This window comes from Molossus molossus, unplaced genomic scaffold (genome assembly GCF_014108415.1).
Source record: "Molossus molossus isolate mMolMol1 unplaced genomic scaffold, mMolMol1.p scaffold_m16_p_10, whole genome shotgun sequence".
NCBI lineage: Eukaryota > Metazoa > Chordata > Mammalia > Chiroptera > Molossidae > Molossus > Molossus molossus.
Genome location: NW_023425345.1, coordinates 69259430 through 69281775, shown reverse-complemented (window position 1 = coordinate 69281775; position 22346 = coordinate 69259430). Strand labels below are relative to the sequence as shown.

The following is a 22346-nucleotide window of genomic DNA, read 5'->3' as shown; positions in this document are numbered from 1 at the left end:
ATTGCCTAATCTAAGATCATGCAGACTTTGCCCATGTTTTCTTCTAAGAGTTTTTAGTTTTAGCTCTTATATTTAGGTCATTGATTCATTTTGAGTTCATTTTTTGTATATGGTTTAATATAGGGCTCCAGTATCACTCTTTTACATGTGAATATCCAGTTTTGCCAGTCAACAGCAGACCAAATGAATAAAGAAATAGGTATATTATTGTGTGATTCTATATTTTAAATTTTAATTTTGGAATAATTTGAAATTTACAAAAATAGTAGAGTTCTCCATTGAATTATTCTTTCTACATTGAATTGTCTCAACATGTTTTAAAATTAATGAAGTTAAAACCATAATTCCCTATCTGCCATGATTTAAGACAAAAGATTTGTTGTCTTTTGAAAGCTTTGACTTAATGGGTAGAAATTGCTCTAAAGTTTGAAGTTGAACACATTGATGCTCTAAGTGTTATTCTTAACTTGTTATCTGAGATGATAGGTAAGCTCGGTATGTCACAATAATACTTTTCCCCAGTGTGAAAGCATCTTCCTTTTTATAGGATTGATTTGATTTGATAGCACCTTATTGTAAAAGCACCAAGTCAGAGTTTGAGATGTTTTATAATTGGTTTAAGTCTTATTCTGTTTGGTATGATGTAGGTCTTTGTTTTTTAATATCAACAATTCATTAAAATATTGGTACAATTGAGGGGAGAGGCAAAAAGTAAATTATTAAAATAGTTAGTTGTGGCAGTGGTCAGGCTGTAATTTTTCTAATCAGTTTCTTAGAATACCATGTAGGAGGAACATACACTCAGTAATGTCTACTTACTTTTGCTATTCTATTAAATTTAATTTCTATAGTCTATAAATTATGGAAATAGTTTAATATATTTTTATCATTGTGGCTTTTTTTTATAATTTCAGCCTAGAGATGTTGGACAAAGTTGAGCCTCCAACTATACCAGAAGGTTATGCCATGTCTGTGGCATTCCATTGTTTGCTAGACCTTGTACGTGGAATCACTAGTATGATTGAAGGAGAGTTAGGAGAGGTTGAAACAGAATGTCAGACTACCAGTGAAGCAGCTTCTTCACCGACACAGTCATCTGAACAGCAAGAATTACAGTCAACATCAGACCAAATGGATAAGGAAATAGGTACATTATTGTGATTCTATATTTTTAATTTTTATTTTTAAATAATTTGAAATTTACAGAGAAGTTACACAAATAATGGAGTTTTTATATATTCTTCACCCTGATTTCCCATTTGTTAACACCACCCTATTTGCATTATCATTCTCTTTATGTTACTGTACTTTTTTTCTGAACCATTAGAGAATAAGTTGCAGATACAAAGCCCCATTATTCCTTAATACTTTAATATGTATTTTCTAGAAAGGAGGACAGTATTTGTACATAACCACAGTACAGTTACCATCAGAAACTTAGTATCAATCCAGTGTTATCATCTAATCCCAGACCCCATTTAAGTTTTGCCAATTGCCCTGGACCTTTATGGTTCAGGAAGACATATTGAATTTAGCTCCATGACTCTAATCTTTAATCTTTTAACTTTTCCTTTAATCTTTAACTTTTCCTTAATTCTTTCCTATTTTATATGACCTTAACATTTTTTAAGAGTACAGACCAATCAAAATTGGTTCCTCAAAATTTTTATTCATTGTAATCATTTTTGGCAGGGCTACCACAGAAATGTTGCTGTGCTAATGTTCTTAGTGTGTTCATCATATCAGGAGACACACAATGTCAGTATGTCTCATAGTTGGTGATGTTAACTTTTATCATTTGGTTAATATGATGTTTACCATAATTCTTCAGTGTAAAGGAAATTATTAACTTTTTGTAGAAAAATACTTTGAGACCTCTACTGTAAAAGAGAGCTTTCCCTTTCCCTTTATTTATTTATTTATATTAGTATGAATTATTGGATTCCTATTTTATTCAAAGGGTTGTAATCAATGATTATAATTACTTGGTTTGACACTCAGATGTCCTCGACAGAGTTGGGCACCCCTCTCAAGATAGCCTGTGTGCCCTTTTAACCTATCCTCATGTCCTTTTGTCATTTTCTTTCTTTATTGATTTGAGAGAGAGAGAAAGGGAAAGAGAGAGAGAGATAGAAACATTGATGAGAGAGGACATCGACTGGCCGCCTTCTGCATGCCGCACACTGGGGATTTGGCCCACAACCTGGGCACGTGCCCCAACCTAGAATCAAACCAGCAACCTTTGGTGCATGGATCAATGCGCAACCACTGAGTAATGCTGGCCAGGCTTTTTATCTTTTTCTGAGCACTCTCTTACCCTCTGATACAACAAAATGTTCCAAGCTCATCTCTGATTTTTCTTGCTCAGTCCAGCAGTTAGTTATTTTTCCAAGGAGCCCTAGTTCTTTTTGGTGGAGAATAGTATTTACAAACTAACACATGGGCACTAGGTATGCTTCTTGGTACTTGAATAGGAAACACACACATACACATACATAAGCACACATCTCTCTCTACATTTAAAAAAATCTCTCTCTATGTTAAATACCAAGAAGTCACACCAATTTTTCCAGTTCTAGTTTTATATGACAAGGTTTATTTTTATTTTTAACTTTCCATATATGTAATTTCTTTCTTCCACAGTGACAAACTTAATCCCATTTTAATCAATGTATTTACTTATTTGCTCAATTCCCAATGTATTTTCTGGCTGAGCCAGCTTATTACATCAACTCACTGCTAGCTGGTCACATAGGGTGAAAGTTTGGCCCAATGAAGGGGAAGGGAATAGGAATTGGTCTGATACATATATTTTAAACATATCCATTAACTTGAGTATAAAAATATCTTACTGTTGATATTTTAAAATAATTTAATTTTAAGACTTATTGAATTCTGAAACCATAGTGTGGTTTTTAAGTTTTCATTTATTAGCTATGTTTTTTTTTAATTTTTATTCCTCACCGGAGGATAGGTTTCTATTTATCATCAGATAGAGTGGGAGGGAGGGAGAGAGAGAGAGAGAAACATTGACATGATAGAGCCACATCGACTGGTTGCCTCCCACACAACTTGACCAGGGCAGGAGACGAACGCAACCGAGGCACGTGCCCCTGACCGGAATCAAACCCAAGACTCAGGTCTGTAGGCCGACGCTCTAACTGCTGAGCCAAACCGGCCAGGGCTATTCAGCTATGTTTTAATAGGAAATACAGACTTTAGTATTGAATAATTGAATTGATGTAATAGTTGATATATTATCAAATCAGGGAAATTGTAGAATTTGGTATATTGTCAAATACTATGGCATCTATAATAATCATCAAGTTTTTTTTTTGTTTTTTTTTTCTTTAAGTTAATAGAGCTGTTTGGGAAGAAATGGTAAATGCCTGCTGGTGTGGTCTACTTGCAGCTCTCTCACTCCTTCTTGATGCCAGGTATTAAGTCTTTGTGTTGTATATTGCATGTGACAGTTAAAAAAAACAAACACTCACACTAAAATGGTCTACTTATTTGTCCTAAGAAATTATTTCCTAATACTGGTTTTTATGTGTATAATATTATTCTTTGTTTTGATTCTTCTCCCCCATCCTATCCTTGTCCTGCTCCCCACCAGAATTGTTTTGACAGTGTTATATTGGAAAATACAACCCTAAAATTACAGAATGTCTTTTTCATATCAAGCTTTACCACTACTTTTACAATTATTATAATCATATTGTTTGATTTCTTTGATGTTTTTGTCACAGAATTTACTGATTTGAAAATGCTTGATATTTTTAATTTTAAGATAGGTTAATTAGTTAAAATTCCTTAAGTATATTGGTTTTCACAGTTTTAATAGATTTTCTTAAAACTTCACTGAATACCTAATTCCACATAATGTTTGTACTATAATTAAAAATAAATTATATTAATAGTATTAAATGAAATACTTTATTTTTTCAGCACAGATGAAGCTGCCACTGAGAATATTTTAAAAGCTGAACTGACTATGGCTGCTCTTTGTGGAAGACTGGGCCTAGTAACATCAAGAGATGCCTTTATAACTGCAATATGCAAAGGTTCCCTGCCCCCCCATTATGCTCTTACTGTATTGAACACCACCACTGCAGCCACACTTTCCAACAAATGTAAGACTTCATTTTACTCAAAGTTCTCTTCATCTAGTATGGGGTGACCTGGCGTAGAGAAAAGATTATAGAAATTCTGAGTTCAAGCCTCTGCTCTTCTACTCTCTGACTCTGTGACCTCTGTGAGAAGTTAATGTCCCTGAACCTCAATTTCTTCCATTTTTTAAAATAGTGAAAAATTGCCCAGCTGGTGTGCCTCAGTGGTTGAGTGTCGACCCATGCACCAAGAGGTCGTTGGTTCGATTTCTGGTCAAGGCACATGCCCAGGTTGTGGGCCCATTTCCCAGTGGGGGGCATGCAGGAAGCAGCCAGTCGATGTTTTCTCATCCATGTTTCTATTTCTTTCTCCCGCTCCTTTCCTCTCTCTCTAAAAAAAAAATAAAGAAATAAGAAAATGTTTTAATAAATAAATAAAATAAAATAGTGGAAATGAGGGTAGGGGAGAATAATACCAATTTTAAACAATAATGGTAAGGATAAAAGAAGATAAATCTGGAAATTCTTTGTAAACTATAGCATACTCTTAAAATAGTGTGTGTATATGTGTGTGTGTGTGTTTTGTTTTTTTATCCTCACCCGAGGACACTTTCCCATTTTTTGTTCAGGTAGAGTGGGAGGGAGAGAGAGGAACAGAGAGAGAGAGAAACATCGATGTGAAAGGAACACATCGAGTGGCTGCCACCTGCACGACCGATCAGGGCCGGGGACAAACTGCAACCGAGGTACGCACCCTTAGCGGGAACCGAACCCGGGTCTCTCAGGACCGCAGGTCGACGCTCTAACCACTGAGCCAAACCGGCCAGGGCTGTGTGTGTTTTTTTAATGGAACTAGTAGAACAGTAATGTTTGCGACCACTTAGATTAAATTGACATTAAAACATTTTTTCCTGTTGAATACTTTCAGAACATTCAGATTTGTTACATGAAATGTAAATATATTTCAGTTTTCTGATATATATTTTCATATATATATGAATACATATATATTCATATTTCAGTTTTTAAACTGAAAATGTGAATTTTGGTCTCTAACTTTAACTGAAAAAGTTACTGGGAATATATGTTTAAAATAATGTCCTAATTCTATTTTAAGTGTTTATGAAGAAATCTACCAAAGTTTTATAATTTGTTAAAGTTATATACAAAATTACTTAATATTTGCTTAACTTGTCTTTGTTTTTGCACTTTCTGAGTTTTAAATGTTCTCATATAGGTAGCTACATGTTATAATTGAACTAGTTTAATCAAATTAATGTCTTAAATATAATATTACTTTGAGTGTGACATAAAAAGTATATTTAAGTTATTTAGGTATTTGTTTCTATTATAGCATATTCCATTCAGGGTCAAAATGTAATGATGATAAGTCCATCAAGTGAATCGCACCAGCAAGTTGTGGCAGTGGGTCAACCCCTAGCAGTCCAGCCTCAAGGAACAGTAATGGTAAAGTTCTTGGTCTTTTCTTGGTTGCCAATTAACTTTCAAGGAAACTTTTGTACCTTTTTTTATGTGTTTGCCAAAATTTATATTTATACTTACTTTATTTTACCTGGGTGTTACCTGTGGAAGAAAATAGATAAATATGCATTTACATTATCATAACCAACTATATCATCCACAACTTTTAAGCAAATAAATTGATTTTGTATAAAACCATCTAAACCTATTTTCTTAATATTTTGGGGTGGGTTTTTTTTCTTCAAAAATTTGAATATGATAATTCTGCTATACAAGCTTTTAATTTTCAAGAATGCATAACAGTCCTTACAAATATATTCTTCTTTAATATAGTTAACTTCCAAAAATATCCAGTGTATGAGGACTTTACTTAACTTGGCACACTGTCATGGGGCTGTTCTTGGAACATCATGGCAACTTGTCTTAGCAACTCTACAGGTATGTTATAGTCTCTGGGTCAGAGGTCAGTATTGCTTTTATATCTAAATGCTATCAATTAAACTAAGCGATGCCCATTGGTACTTTGAACAGGCTGAAGGAATAGACAGTAAATACGAAAAAGAAGAAGTTGGACAGGAAAGAAGACATGGCTTATATTTTATGAAATAATTGAATATTTCTCATAATGGCCTAAGTTCTGCTTATGCTTGGTGTAATAATTATTTTATATGAATATTAATTACTTATTTAAATTTGTTTGTTAGACACTTACTACCGATTTTAATTTTAGTTATTAAAAGTTACTGAGTTTGAATTTTAGTTATTAGAAATGTTTATAAATTTCTTTGTTTTGATTTTTTTTTTTAAATTTTCAGCATCTTGTATGGATTCTGGGATTAAAGCCTAGTAGCGGGGGTGCCTTGAAACCTGGGAGAGCGGTAGAAGGACCGAGTACAGTAAGTTCTAGTCATTCTTACTCAATTAGTGTTTCCCAAAAAGTTCATAGGTTACATTTAATTTTATTCTTCTCTTAGGTTCTAACAACAGCAGTGATGACAGATTTACCAGTGATTTCCAATATACTTTCAAGATTGTTTGAAAGCTCACAGTAAGATCAGGCTTTTAAATTGGTAGAAACATTATTATTAGTTTTATATTTTAGATCGGAATGTTTTATTTCTTCATTTTTCATTTTAGGTACCTTGATGATGTATCATTGCATCATTTAATAAATGCACTTTGCTCCTTATCCCTAGAAGCAATGGATATGGCCTATGGAAATAATAAGGTATGGTATTCTACCTCTTTGTTTTAAATATGGTACATTATTTATTTATTTATTTTTTAATCCTCACCCGAGGATGTTTTTCCATTTTTTGTACAGATAGAGTGGGAGGGAGAGAGAGGAAGGGAGAGAGAGAGAGAAACATCGATGTGAAGGGACACATCGAGTGGCTGCCACCCGCACGACCAACCAGGGCCGGGGACAAACTGCAACCGAAGTACGTGCCCTTAGCGGGAACCGAACCCGGGTCTCTCCGGACCGCAGGCCGACGCTCTAACCGCTGAGCCAAACTGGCCAGGACTAAATATGGTACATTATTAATTAATAAGGTGTACACTCATTATGATGTTAATGTTTTACTAGTAGGACCAGTAAGTTGTTGGCTGACCCTAATCTGTTGAATTTTTACCATGGATGGTTATTTGTTGAGGGAGTAGTGAAGAGAACATGATTTGGCTTGTGTTAGGCCCCAGTGTGTACAGGGTGAGGCAAAAGTAGGTTTATAGTTGTTCATATGGAAACTAATACAGTAATTAATAAATAATAATATAAAAATAAACTGTGTTTTGCATACTCACAACTGTAAACCTCTTTTACCCTAACCTGTATTATTTTAAATTGTGTCCATTTTCCTTGTGTACTGAATATTTTTATAAACATTTTTAAGAGAATAATACAGCACCATATTTATAAATGAGTTTCATAAAATGTCACAATAATACTTACAATTATAATTTATGATTGGGGCAATACTAGATTTAAGTCAAGGAAATATGTCTCAGTTTCTGTTGCCTTCATTGGGATAGAGCTAATCATTTCTTACTGAAGGTAATGAATGATTCTCCCTACCTTGAAAATTAATTTTTTGCTTTGTTCATTGACTACATGAATAGAAAGTACTTTTGAGATCATTTCTTTCTATACTCAAAATATAATTCCTATTATACTTGGAAAGCACAGGAATATTTGGGTTTCTTTATGTCTTAGAAATTATTTGAAATAAAATTTTTCTACATTTCAAAATGAATAACTATAGTTGGACCATTTATAAATAAGTGAAGACTCCCAGAAAAATGATTGAAAAGTAGAGAATGCAGCTTTATATAAATCTAAATATAGGATCTGAAATTATGTTGTTTGCCTAGTCCTTAATTATAATTCTGTATACTGTGGCTTTTCATCTTGGCTCATGTGACTCATTTAAAGATTAGCCAGTAAGGCCTTATTAGGACAGTGCTTTATATATTATAGCACATATCTAGGGAATTACATAGACATCCAGGTGTTTGAAAATATGTATTATAGTTTACTCCAAATCAAGGATAATATAAATTATAGTGAAGTAATAAATTTCTGCTTATCTTCAATAATCCTACATGTTTAAGATTAATTCTTGACACAAAAGTAAAATATTTTCAGTGATATTTTAGGAAGTTTATATGGTGATGTCTTAAGAATTTATGCATTCACTTAACAAGTACATACATGACACTGCTAGGAAATACAAGATTTCTACTTTCAAAAAGCATATAAACTACATGGCTCATGGTTAAGGTGGTATAAGAGTCTGAATAAATAGTATAGTATTAAGTGATATAACACTGATCCTCTGAATCCTAAGTACCTTGTTATATAAGAAATTGGTATTTCTACTAAAATGAATTAAGATTAATCAAGATGAATTAGTGTGAGTGGAGCTGGAAATTGAAGAAATGGTAGGATTTAGATAGGTAGGGAAGGGTAGTATGGAAATCAAAAGAGAAAAATATTACAGGAAGTGAAGATCAGTGAGGACTGAAAAGAATAAGATATTTGATTATTGTTAATTATTATAGCCTAGATTTGTAGGACTAGATGAGGTATTTCAGAGAGCTTAGAGGGAACAAATGTTGAGAAATTGGACACTGGATTAGAGATGACTTCCATGAGAATGGGTTCACATCTCTCCATTTTAGGAATTAATTTTATAAAGTGAGGTGCTAATTAATGAAATGGAAATAAAAGTTTGTAAAAATATTCAAATATAGCCCTGGCTGGTTTGGCTCAGCAGTTAGAGCATAGGCCCACGGACCAAAGAGTTGCAGGTTCGATCCCAGTCAAGGGCACATACCTTGGTTGCGGTTCGCTCCCTGGCCCTGGTCAGGGTCGGTTGGGAGGCAACCAATCGACGTGTCTCTCTTACACTGATACTCCTCTCTCTCTTTGTATCTCTCCCTCCCACTCTGTCTGAAAATGAAAAACGGGAAAAAAAATATATCCTCGGGTGAGGATTAAAAAAAAAATTCAAGTGTAAATTTTATAAAAGTGTTTTTGATTGAGGCATAAGAGAGTTTATTAATCAACTGTGATTTTTATAAAAATTATTATAAATATGCAGATGCTAAAATAAATAGAAACACCTCTGCTTTTCTACATTTTTTTTTTTTTTTTTAGTTTATCCGTCACCTACTTGAGTAAGTTAAATATTCTAGGTATTAAAGATGTATATATTAGTGTTCTTTAGCTGTGTCTTTAGAGTGTCCAGTCTTTTCATTTTGGTTCTCATTTCAGGAATTTGTGCTAATATGTTGAGAAGTAGCTGATGGTAAAGCCTGCAAATTCTTTTTTAGAAGGAGGTGATGTTGATGATACTTGTGCAGGCATATCACCATGCTCATAACAATAACAAAAGTAACAAAGCAAAAATAGTAAAGCATAATAAGTAATAATAAAGCAAAATGATAGTTTGTTTACTGTATGTTAGACACTAACTTACATTATGTTATTATTTAAAACAACTCTGTAGTATCCTCATTTTATAGATGAAATATAAAATAAGTAATCTTTCTGGGATCACCTGTTTTGTAATTGGTGAAGCTTAGATTTGAACCCACATATGTCTCATTCCAGAGCTCCATTCTTAACCACTTCACTAGTGGCTCTAACTTTTGTGTGCATCAGAGTCAGCTGTGGGATTTTTTAAAAATACAGAAGTCGCCTGGCCAGTGTGGCTCAGTAGTTGAGCATCGACCCATGCACTAAGAGGTCGCCAGTTCGATTCCCAGTCAGGGTACATGCCCAGGTTGTGGGCCCAATCCCCAGTGGGGGACATGGAGGAGGCGGCCAGTCGATGTCCTCTCTCATCAATGTTTCTGTCTCTTTCTCCCTCTCCCTTTCCTCTCCTTCCAAAATCAACAAAAGGAAAAACATTAAAAAAAAAGAGAAATTAAAAAAAATGCAAATGTCAGGGCTACATTCTAGGCTTCCTAAGTAAGAATCTTTGGGTATGAGGCCTAGAGATCTGTACATTCTTTTATTTTACTTTTTTAAATGAGAGCAAGGGAGAGAGAAAGGATGAATGCACTTGCAAGCTTGCTGGTATCTCTTCTCATAGGACACTAATCCTGTTGTATTAGGACTTCATCCTTACGACCTCATTTAATGTTAATTATCTCCTTATCAGTTCTATCCAAATACCATAACATTGGGGGTTAGGGTTTCAACATATGAGTTTTAAGGGGATGCGGTTCAGCCCATAGCAGAATTCTTTCCTTCTGGTCAGAAGACTAGCCATTCTGTGTGTCTGGTATAATTTTTGGATTTCATTCACATTTTCCCCACTAAAGCATATTTTTCTAACTAATTTTTCAGTTAGGAGCTATTCTGGATATTTGAGTGTGGGTAGAAAGGCTTGTCTTATGATGACTGAGATTTTGTTATCTTTATTGCTAACTTTATACTAACTAATCATATATTATAGTAATTTCTTCAGTGTTCTCAGTTTTATTTATAGTTGAAGTACTCAGATTTTTCTTCTAATATTAAAATGCAATATATTTTCTCTCTAGGAACCATCTCTTTTTGCTGTTGCTAAATTGTTAGAAACTGGTCTAGTTAACATGCACCGAATAGAAATTCTATGGAGACCTCTGACTGGCCATCTACTTGAGGTAATCTCTTTTTAAAAATTATTTTATTTATTTATTTATTTATTCATTCATTCATTCATTCATTTATTTATTTAAGAATAAAGGTGTATGCAATGAACTAATGACTCTGGATAACCATATGCAAAATCAGGATTAATTATATCCATATATTTTATCAGGGACTAAAGTTAATTGCCTTGAAGGAATAGGTTCCTTTTGTTTTAGGCTAAAAATGGGTGATATATCAATGAAATCTCTGAGGTCTCCTTCAGCTATCAGCTTGGGACCCTTTTCTTTTATGATGCAATTGTTTTTTGTTTGTTTGTTTAATCCTCACCCAAGGATATTTTTCCATTAATTTATTTTTTAGATAGAGTGGAAGAGAGGGAAGAGGGGAGAGGGAGAGAAACATCATTGTGAGAGAGACACATCAATTGGTTGCCTCCTATATGACTCAACCAGTGCTGGGGATTGAACCCGCATCCCATTGGTCTGCAGGCCAGTGCTCTAACCACTGACCCAGACCGGCCAGGGCTATGATACAATCTTTTAATCACCTATTTTCAGCTAGTTCTGAAACTTCAAGGCAATTGTGACTGAGTTAGTAGTAAACATTGCTCCTTTACAGGCTTTCCTATGATTATGAGATAGATCTACAAAGGGAAAAACCTCTTTGGTATCACTAATTATAGATGGCGCCAGGGAATTTTATCTGGATTTGTATTCTCTAGTATTCAAGTTGGGGTGATTCTTAATAATTAGCTACTTCTTGATAACAGCTGCTTCTATCAGTATACATTTGTGCAGTTTAGGTTTAGGATGCCCTGATCATTTTATATTAGTTTAGTAACCAGAGAAAGGTATTATTAATAAAAAAAACAAATGTGCTTTTCTTTTTCTTTTTCCCCCTTTTTATTGGGATTACTTTTATGAGCTATTAAAGGACATACGCAGATATCTTTATTATGGATGTTCTTCTCAAATGGCAAATAAAATACATTTTTTAAATTGTAGCACATTATTTATGAGGGTAGACCTAATTAGGGACATTAGTATCTGCTGCTTTTGTTTACTCTGATGATGCAATTTACTTTGATGAAATCCTTTCTTTTCTGTGACTTGTTTAGTTTCATCTTTTATCTTCTGTCTCTCTATTGCTTCCTCTTGCCCATTATTCAGAAGGTAAGCTTACTTATATTTTGAATATATTTCCTTCAATCCTTGTTGATGAATATTTGATGTAATTTTTTAAATGTGAAAGAATAAAAAATGTAATGTTTTTATTTTTCTTTTCTCAAATTGGTATGTAAGCTTAAGCATATAAATTGTATATTTAATTTTTGTTCAATGTATTTATCATCAGGTCTGCCAACATCCAAATTCTCGAATGAGAGAATGGGGAGCAGAAGCTTTAACTTCACTTATTAAAGCAGGATTAACATTTGGCCATGATCCTCCACTTTCACAAAGCCAGGTAGAAAAAATCTTTTTAAAAAATAATATTAATGTAAAATCATCTTCTATATGTAATTTTTTTTCTTTATCAAATGGCTGATATTCTAAAAGTGGGTTTTGTTGCTTAATAATCTATTATATGTAGGCCATGGATCTCTTAGAGTGTTGATATGCCTGGATTTTTAGGATTATCTTGATCTAAAATTGTAAAAACTCTTTTGTTTATGACTTTGAACTAAGTTAATAAACTACCTAGGATTGGTCTCCCAGTCTAGAACTTTCACTGCTCAAGTTTCATTTTGGGGCCCTACTTTATTAGTCTTTTTCTTTGGTCCTTACTTGTCTCTCACTTTTTTTCTCATTACCCTTACATGGGGAGAAAATAGGTGGCAGAAGAGGCAAACACACTAAAATAGATTTTTATTTTTCAGTAATTTAAAAGGTTATTTTAGCCCAGCTGGTGTGGCTCAGTGGTTGAGCATCGACCCATGCACCAAGAGGTCACTGGTTCAATCCCCTGTCAGGGCACATGCCCAGGTTATGGGCCGAATCCCCAGTGGAGGTCATGTAGGAGGGAGCCAGTCAATGTTCTTTCTCGTCGATGTTTCTATCTCTCTCTCTCTCCTTGCTCTCTCTAAAATCAATAAAAAGAAATTTTTTAAAATATGGTTTTATTGAGGTTTGTTTTTTTTAATCCTCACCTGAGGACATTTTTTCATTCATCTTCAGATAGAGGAGGAGGGAAAGAGGGAGGAAGAGAAAGAGAGAAACATCAATATGAGAGACCCACACGACCCCAATAAACTGCAACCAAGGTATGTGCCCTTAGCGGGAACTGAACCTGGGTCTCTCTGGTCTGTGGGCCAACACTCTAACCACTGAGCCACACTGGCCAGGGGAAAAATTTTTTTTAATTTAAAAGGTTATTTTATATTTTTATACTTTACATTAGTCTTGAGTCCTTTATCCTGACTCATCTAATTATTCACATATATCTTTTTTAAAGTACACTGAAGTTTTACTGTTTGAAGATTGAGTAGGAATGAGACATTTAATAACTATTTCTATTGCTCTCATCTTACTGTATTGTAATTGTGTTCTACATATTTACTCATAAAATACTTATTAATTGCATACTATGTGCCAGGTAGTGTTTTAGCTTTTGTAGTAGAATGATGAACAAAACAGAAAAGATCTACATTTTTATAGAGCTGTTATTTAGTGATTTCATATTTTTTCTTGCTGCAGTTTAATTTTTTTGAAAAGAAAACCCTTGTTTATGTATATTCTCAATGTCTAGCTTAATACTTTCCACACAATGAAAACTTAACAAATGTGTGTTCAGTGAACCAAATAAATGAATCTTTGGAGAGAAGAAACTTAAAAATGAAGCAAGCACTCTCAGATGCAGGAAGTGATAGAATGGAGTGCATGTCATCTTTGCTTACCATAGTTATTCATTTTTAGGAGTGTTAGAATTTTATTTTATTTTTTAAAATCCTCACCCGAGGATATTTTTTCATTACTTTTTAGATAGAGTAGAAGGGAAAGAGGGAGACAGAGAGAGAGAGAAACATCGATGTGAAAGAGACACATCGATTGGTTGCCTCCCGAATGACCCAAACTGGGGCTGGGGATCAAACCTGCAACCCAGGAACGTGCCCCTGATCTGGAATCGAACCTGCAACCTTTTGGTCTGTGGGCCAGTGCGCTAACCACTGAGAAAAACCGGCAAGGGTGAGTATTGCAAGTTTTAAATTTAAATACATATAGTATACATTAATAAAGTAAATGAAAGGTAATTTTAGAAATTGGAAATTGTTTTTCTTTTTCCAAATAGAGCTATATATTACATGGATATATTTCCTTTAGTGAAATTCATTTCTATATGGATCTATAATTAATATCTTTTAACATAAGTTCATTCCCTATTTATCCTGAAATCTGACATCTTAAAGATTGATTTTCATTTTCTCTTATTTTCAGAGAAAGATATAGATGACAAAATAATCTCCAATGATTACTGTTAGAAAATTATATTCAGTGTTTATTTTACTAGAAAAATGTCTTTTTATCACTGCAGTCTGAGTGGAAGTGAATTTAAACTTAAAAAGCAATAGCAGAGCCCTGGTCAGTTTGGCTCAGCGGTTAGAGCGTTGGCCTGTGGTCTGGAGAGACCCTGGTTTGGTTCCTGCTAAGGGCACGTACCTCGGTTGCAGTTTGTTCCTGGCCCTGGTTGGGTTGTGCGGGTGGCAGCCACTCGATGTGTTCCTTTCATGTCAATGTTTCTCTTTCTCTTTCTCTTCCTCTCTCACCCTCCCACTCCATCTGAACAAAAAATGGAAAAATGTACTCAGGTGAGGATAAAAAAAAGCAACAGCAGAGCCTTTCTGTCTTTTTTGGGTTACTTTTCCTAATTACATCCTTGCTTCTTTTTCAGAGGCTGCAGTTGCTTTTACTGAACCCATTAAAGGAGATGTCCAGTATTAACCATCCAGATATCCGACTCAAGCAACTAGAATGTGTGTTGCAGATTCTGCAGAGTCAGGGAGATAGTCTTGGGCCTGGATGGCCTTTAGTGCTTGGAGTCATGGGAGCAATCAGAAATGATCAAGGGTAAGTGTTTAAAATTAACATCTAAAAAACAATAGAGAAAAAGAATCCATCCTAAGATCTTGTAGTGGTGGTAATTTTTTTATGTATGTCCTTCCTGCTTATTTTCAAGATCTACAGTTTTTCTTAACTCTACCCTCAAGTGGCTGCAGTGCATTATTAGGGCTCACTTTTGTTTTGGAAGGATGGGAATATTGCTGTTTATTTGACATTTATACAAGAATATAGGTTCTTATAATAAGATAAATGTATCAATCTAACAAACTTTATAACACATCCAAAGATTGGCTTTCTTTTGTTTAATATTTGGTAAGATATGAATTTGCATTTATGGCTTGACCTCTCTGCATATATAAGAAATTGCTTTTGAGTGACTTTTTTCATTGATTTGCTCATTTATTAGACATTTATTCTGTGCCTCATATATTCCAAGTACTATGCTTGTGAGTTATTTTGATCACACAGGTAAATAGCTCCTGCTCTAAAAGTAGACCCTTATGGAAAAGGAACAAGCCCTATAAGGATATCCTAGTAAGAGAATAGTCTATTACGCTGCAAAAGTACAGGACTCCAGTGGGAGGGGCCTATGCCCTTGGAGAGGGGCAGAGCAAAAATTATGAAGGATATGCGCTTTTATAAACTATTTGGACTTATCCTCAATACATTTGGGAGGTGTTTTAGGATTTTTTTTTATCCTCACCCGAGGACATTTTTTCATTTTTTGTTCAGATAGAGTGGGAGGAAGGGAGGGAGGGAGGGAGGGAGGGAGGGAGGGAGAGAGGGAGAAACATCAATATGAAAGAGACAAATTGAGTGGCTGCCACCCACACAACCCAACCAGGGCCGGGGACTAACTGCAACCGAGGTACATGCCCTTAGCGGGAACCAAACCCGGGTCTCTCTGGACTGCAGGCCGATGTTCTAACCGCTGAGCCAAACCGGCCAGGGCTCTTTTTTTTTTAATTCTCACCCGAGGACATTTTTTCATTTTTTGGGTGTTTTAGGATTTTACTCAGAGGAGTGATGTGATCTGGTATGCATCTGAGATATATCACTGTGTCAAGCAGCATGGAGGAGTGGATCAGAAAGCCTGTAGTGCCCTCTAGAAATAGAGAGGAGATGTATTTTAGCTATTTAAAACATTAACTTAAAAGGGAAAAGGGAGAAATAGGAAATAGAATCAGGAGTGACTCCCAGATTTCTGACTTAGCTTAGTGAATGGTAGTATCATTAACTAGATAGGGAATACAGAAAGAAGGGCACATTTGGAGTAAATGTATGGATTTAATTTAAGGTAGGACATTGCAGTGAAGAGAGCAGACATTTGGATGTATTTATGTGTAATTCTGCAGCAGGATTCATAATATCTTGTTTTTATGACTAATTTAGGAATTTTACATGATTGAGATGCTTGAGACTATTATGGAAATCTAATTTTTAAAATTTATTTGTCATAATAAATTGCCTTAAATTCTACACAATATTGAGATAACTAAAGTGAAAAGAGATCAGCCATAGCTTAAATGAAGCTGAAGTTTCTTCTCTCAACCTATAATGTAGTTATAAAATAGGATGTTGTTGTAAGGATGAAATTAATTAATGCATGTAAAACTCTTAGAATGCCTGACAGTAAACACTCAATTTGTTAGCTGTTATAATTTGTTTTCATCATTATTTTTTACTACCAGAATTTATCTTAAAAACCAAATGCTTATTCTCTTTATATGAAATTCAAAATTACTCTTTTGTTTTATAGACTAGATGTAGAATTTTAAAATACAATATAGTATAGATATAAAAGAATAAGGAACTAATTTTCAGTTAGTATTTCATTGTGTGCATGTATATGTGCTAGGTATCATGCTAGATATTGGATACAGTAGTAAGAAAGTAGCTGTAGGAAGTTTTCTTTCTCATTTAATGTCTTAAGTTTTATTGGGTTGGTTGATGCAAAATACAAATAGAAATAATATGGCATTAATACATATTTTCCTTTCCTTTTCTAGTCTCTTGTTTTTGTTTCTTATACCTGCAAAGTTTTTAAAGTATTTTAAATAAGCATATCTTTTCAAAATCTATGTACATGTTGATACTGTATGATTTATATTGACAAGATTTTCTTGTTCACATTTTAAAATAAATTTTGCATAGTCCAAACTATTGTAAGGTATGTATCTTCCCTTACTTTTTGTTTAAATGCATGAGTATAAATTTCTTTTCTTTTGTGTTTTCAGAGAATCCTTGATAAGAACTGCATTTCAGTGTCTTCAGTTGGTTGTGACAGATTTTCTACCAACAATGCCTTGCACTTGCCTGCAGATAGTTGTAGATGTTGCAGGTAGCTTTGGACTTCATAATCAAGAACTTAATATTAGTTTAACTTCAATAGGTTTATTGGTAAGTATTATAGCCTTTCTTATAATAATATAACCCAGAAATCACTATTTATTTGCAGCTGAATGTTAAGCAAATACACTTTGACCCTATAGGAGTCATTTAAATGACTCCAAAATACAAAACATATCTTGCATTAAGGATTAAATGACATCATTTAAGAAGTAATTCTTGGACTTCTGGTCAAGATGGCGGCATAGGTAAACACGATGTCGTGTCCTCCCACAACCACATCAAAGTTACAGCTAAACTGTAGAACAACCATCATTCAAAACTGCCTGAAATCAAGCTGAATGGAAGTCCTACAACTACAGAATTAAAGAAGCAGCCACATCAAGACTGGTAGGAGGGGCAGAGGTGAACTGGCTGGTCCTACACCCATATGTGGTGGATAAAAATCAGGAGGATACCTTGGCTGGGAAGGTCCTCCCTGAGGACTGAGGGGTCGCTGTCCGACACCAGGCACCCCGCTCAGGGTTCCAGTGCCAGGAAGAGAAGTCCCCATAACTTCTGGCTGGAAAAACCAGCGGGAACTTAGGCTGAAGGAGGCTGAGGCGCTAGAGCCCCAGGCAGCTCCTCTTAAAGGGCCCATGCATGGACTTTTCAGACTCACTCCCTCTAAGCTTGGAGGGGAGGCAGCTTGAGGGGTGCCAGAGACATACAGGGAAGAACTGACCTGTTTGGCATTGGAGCAAAGGCTGGAGAGGGGGCTTTCTCCAGGACAAACATGCTGTCAGAGGTGAGCCCTGCCCTGGGGTGGTAGACAGTCGCCATATCTGGGACTCCAGCAACCTGGCTCACACTGGTTACCCCGCACTGCTGTTTCCCTGAGGCCCCACCCCATCCAACTTTCAGGCCCACACAAGCTGTTGCCAGTTGCTTAACCATAGGATTGGTCTGTCTCGGATCCTGCTTCAGGTTTTCCTAAATTCTTTCAAACAAGCAGCATGTGGTCTCAGCTAGCCTCATACCTCTCGTTAAGTAATACATAGAAACAAACAGGGAGGCAGCCAAAATGAGGAGACAAAGAAACAGTCCCAAATGAAAGAACAGAACAAAACCCCAGGAAAAGAGCTAAGTGAAATGGAGATAAGCAACCTAACAAATGCTGAGTTCAAAATACTGCTTATAAGGATGCTCAATGAATTTAATGAGAACCTCAGTGAACTTAGTGAGGGCCTGAAGAGCATAAAAAAGGACTAGTCAGAAATGAAGGAGACACTAACTGAAATAAAGAATAATTTATACAGATTCAATAGTAGAGTAGGTAAAGCCAAGAAGCAAACCATTGTTTTGGAATATAGGAAGCAAAAAATACCCAATCAGAACAGCAAAAAGAAAAAAATACAAAAAATTGAGGATAGTGTAAGGAGCCTCTGGGACAATTTCAAGTGTGCCAACATTTGCATCATGGGGGTGCCAGAAGGAGAAGAGAGAGAACAAGAAATTGAAAACCTATTTGAAACAATAATAGCAGAAAACTTTCCTTACTTGGTGAAGGTAACAGACATACAAGTCCAGAAAGCACAGAGAGTTCCAAATGAGATGAACCCCGAGAGGCCCACACCAAGACACATCATCATCAAAATGCAAAAGGTTCAAGACAAAGAGAATCTAAAAGCATCAAGAGAAAAGCAGTTAGTTACCTGCAAGGGAGTTCCCATAAGACTGTCAGGTGATTTCTCAAAAGAAAATTTGCAGGCCATAAGGGAATAGTGGCAAGAAATATTCAGAGGGATGAAAAGCAAGAACCTACAACCAAGATTACTCTATCCTGCAAAGCTGTCATTTAGAATCGATGACCATATAAAGAGTTTCCCAGAGAAGAAAAAGTTAAAGGAGTTCATCACCACCAAACTGTTATTATATGAAATGATGAAGGGTCTTTTTGAAGAAAAAGATAAAATATATGAAAAAACAAAATGGCAATGAATACGTATCTATCGACAATGGAATCTACAAACAAAATGAACAGGCAGAACAGAAACATTCTCATAGATACAGAGAACATTTTGTTAGTTGCCAGATGGGAGGCGGGTTGGGGGAATGGGTGAAGAAGTTGAAAGGATTAAGAAGTACAAATTGGTTGCTAGACTGACAAACCTCAAAGGGAAGGGGGTTGGGGGGTGGGAAGAAATAAACCAAAGAACTTATATGCATAACTATTGGACACAGACAACAGTGTGGGAAAAGGGAGGAGGAGGCGGTAGTGGGGAGGAGGGGGGTCATTGGGGGAGAAATGAGGAACATCTGTAATATATTCAACAATAAAGATAAAAAAAAAGAAGTAATCAATAGCAAGCGTTTTGGAATAATTTTGATATATTGAGCTGAAATTTGGCTTTTATACAGTTTGTCTTGGGAGTATTTGACAAACAAATAATAGTACATACAAGAGAAAGTCATTGGACTCTACTTACTGTAAAGGTTAACTGATTTTCAATATTATTTTGGAAGCACCATTTTCATATACTGCTTACTTAGTAAATAAAGCTTCCATAAAAGGCTTTGCCATTTACAGAGTCCTATAGTTTGTCAGCAGTGCTTTGTTGGCTATAGGGAGACGGCATGTGATAGTGGAAGAGCCTATACTATAGAAACTGACATACATGTATTTTAATTATGTCTGCTTGTTGTTAATTGTTAAATTATTCACCTTCTGAGCCTCATTTTACTTATTTTGAATATAAAAATAATAAAATCTAAGTAGTTAGGGTATTGTTAAATGTTACACAAAGTAAACATGTAGAGAGCTGTTGCCAATATAAATTTATTTAAAGGCAATTTTTTAGACTCTTAAATTTATATTATAACTCAGAAGTTTTAAAAGTCAAACTTAAATACCCCTCACAAGCTAGATAACTTAATATTTTACAATTAAAAATATAATCATGGGGAAAAAACATAGGTATATTGTGTATGTATATAATTGCTCCCAAAGAGTAATTGGTTATATCAATGTTGATTTCTGCTAGATATCAAGTCCTTTACTTTGTATTTATGTTCACAGCTATTGGACTTGACATTTTTACATCTGTATAATTCTCATTAATTTGCATACCTTACTGTGGTTAGAATGAAGTCATAAGATATGTTTGTAGATAGTAATTACTCTTATATGAAATTAAAAATATTATCAATAATATTAAGGAATTGTTAATAATTTTGTTAGGGTGATAATGGTTCCAGAGCTAAGTTTTTAAAGCCTTTTTCTAGTAAAGATTATAAAATAGTTATAAAGTAAGTATGACAAAATAGTAACAATTGTTATATCTAGGTGGTAGGTATATCAACATATTGATATATTTTCCCTATTTTTCTGTGTTCTTGCAATTTTTCATAATAAATATTTTTTAAAGTATTAATATTAACAAAGATTTCTCCCCCATATTCTCCTGAAACCAGATAGATACACTTGATAGAGGAAGAGATGTTTTCATTAAATCCCTTCTACTAGATTTCTGAAGTAAATATTAGAGGTTTTATTCTGAAAGGTAAAACAACCATGGGTTACATATTTATTAATATCTTTAAAGTAAAGTCTATGAATCAAGTGATATTTTTCTACTTTGCTTTTTAGTGGAATATTTCTGATTATTTTTTCCAAAGAGGGGAAACTATTGAAAAAGAATTAAATAAAGAAGAGGCAGCACAGCAAAAGCAAGCAGAAGAAAAAGGAGTGGTTTTAAATAGGCCATTCCACCCTGCACCACCGTTTGATTGCCTTTGGTTATGTCTTTATGCAAAACTGGGTGAACTGTGTGTGGACCCCCGTCCTGCTGTCAGGAAGAGTGCAGGACAAACTCTGTTTTCAACTATTGGTGCACATGGAACCTTATTACAGCATTCAACATGGCACACTGTTATTTGGAAGGTACTGTAAAATAGCTTGAGTTATCAGCTTTTAATTGGAATACACCTACTTTTTCAATTAAACTTGTTCCTATTAATTTTTAAAGACAGATTTTAATGCATTATGCCTTTGACAAAACAGAAAATGTTAGCTTTGTCCTATTTTAAATGGCACTTTACACAGAAGAGATTAAATATTTAAAACCTCATCTCTCTTTTTTTTGTCTTCATTCCTTATCTCTGTCTCTGATTTCTGCCTTTGCCTTTCCCTTTTTTCCCATTTTCCCAAGTTGTAAAAATAGGAATTACTAAACCACTGCATGTAGTTCAAGTACAATATAATCGCCCTGGCCAGTTGGGCTCAGCGGTGGAGTGTCGGCCTGCGGAACAGAGAGTCCTGGGTTCGGTTCCTGCTAAGGGCACGCACCTCAGTTACAGTTTGTCCCCAGCCCCGGTTGGGGTGGTGTGGGTGGCAGCCAGTCGATGTCTCTCTCACATCAATGTTTTTCTGTCTCTCTATTTCTCTCTTCCTCCTACTTTATCTGAAGATAAATGCAAAAATGTCCTCAGGTGAGGATAAAAAAAAAAAAAAAAAGCCCAAATACAGTATAATCAAATGAGAATTTTATGAATCAAAGAATATCAACAACAGTGAAATTTACTTGCAGGATCACCAAACAAAAGTAACCTTCAATTGGTAAATTCTACATGTTTGTTCATTAAATATACAATTTTATTTTTTGTTTTCCTTTTTCATCCTTTATTCTAAAACTTTCTTACAAAGTCGACAGCTAAGCTCTCCTTTTTTGTCCCATCTGTTTCATTTTAATAAAATTTTATTTAAAATCCTTTCACTGCTTTTTTGATTTTTAGAGATCAGTAAGTTTGACAATAAGCAACATAGTAAAACCTTAATTGTATTTAACAATGCCTTCAATTTAATAGAGAGACCTCAAAATGTCTTCTTAAAAAACTAATAATGTATGTTCCCTAATAAAAATAATCAAAAGTCCTGCTCCCTCATGTGTCTTCTGTCTCAACTTTATCCCCTGGCTCCTCAGATCACAAACATGTTTAAGTTTCTGTTTTTGTTATAAAAAGCAAACTGGTATTTTCTCTGATTCTTTTTTTTTTTTTCCAAACAGCTTCATTGTTAATCCTGCTGTCCAGTTCTCAGTGATTTATTTCTTCCTCATCTCCCCTGCATTGCCTTATTCCTTGTAATTTGATTTACAGATTATTCTACTTCAGTGTCTTAAACTTTAGCTATAACAGAATCACCTAGAGGACTTGTTAAAGCACAGATTG

The 22346-nt window shown here is 34.7% G+C and overlaps 1 protein-coding gene across 5 annotated transcripts in view; it reads left to right on the top strand.

Moving 5' to 3' along the window:
* MON2 (MON2 homolog, regulator of endosome-to-Golgi trafficking) overlaps positions 1 to 22346 on the top strand; it is a 131904-nt gene that overhangs the window by 62344 nt on the left and 47214 nt on the right. For all 5 annotated transcript variants that reach the window (XR_004958264.1, XM_036250782.1, XM_036250783.1 and 2 more), the window contains 13 exons: positions 915 to 1147; positions 3356 to 3437; positions 3949 to 4133; positions 5464 to 5576; positions 5925 to 6029; positions 6407 to 6487; positions 6566 to 6639; positions 6729 to 6819; positions 10644 to 10745; positions 12088 to 12198; positions 14620 to 14795; positions 17027 to 17189; positions 20767 to 21060. Coding sequence is in view for 4 of the 5 variants with exons in the window: in XM_036250782.1 (XP_036106675.1) it covers positions 915 to 1147; positions 3356 to 3437; positions 3949 to 4133; positions 5464 to 5576; positions 5925 to 6029; positions 6407 to 6487; positions 6566 to 6639; positions 6729 to 6819; positions 10644 to 10745; positions 12088 to 12198; positions 14620 to 14795; positions 17027 to 17189; positions 20767 to 21060 (1810 nt within the window). In the remaining variant the exon portion in view is untranslated. The remainder of the gene's footprint in view (positions 1 to 914; positions 1148 to 3355; positions 3438 to 3948; positions 4134 to 5463; positions 5577 to 5924; positions 6030 to 6406; positions 6488 to 6565; positions 6640 to 6728; positions 6820 to 10643; positions 10746 to 12087; positions 12199 to 14619; positions 14796 to 17026; positions 17190 to 20766; positions 21061 to 22346) is intronic.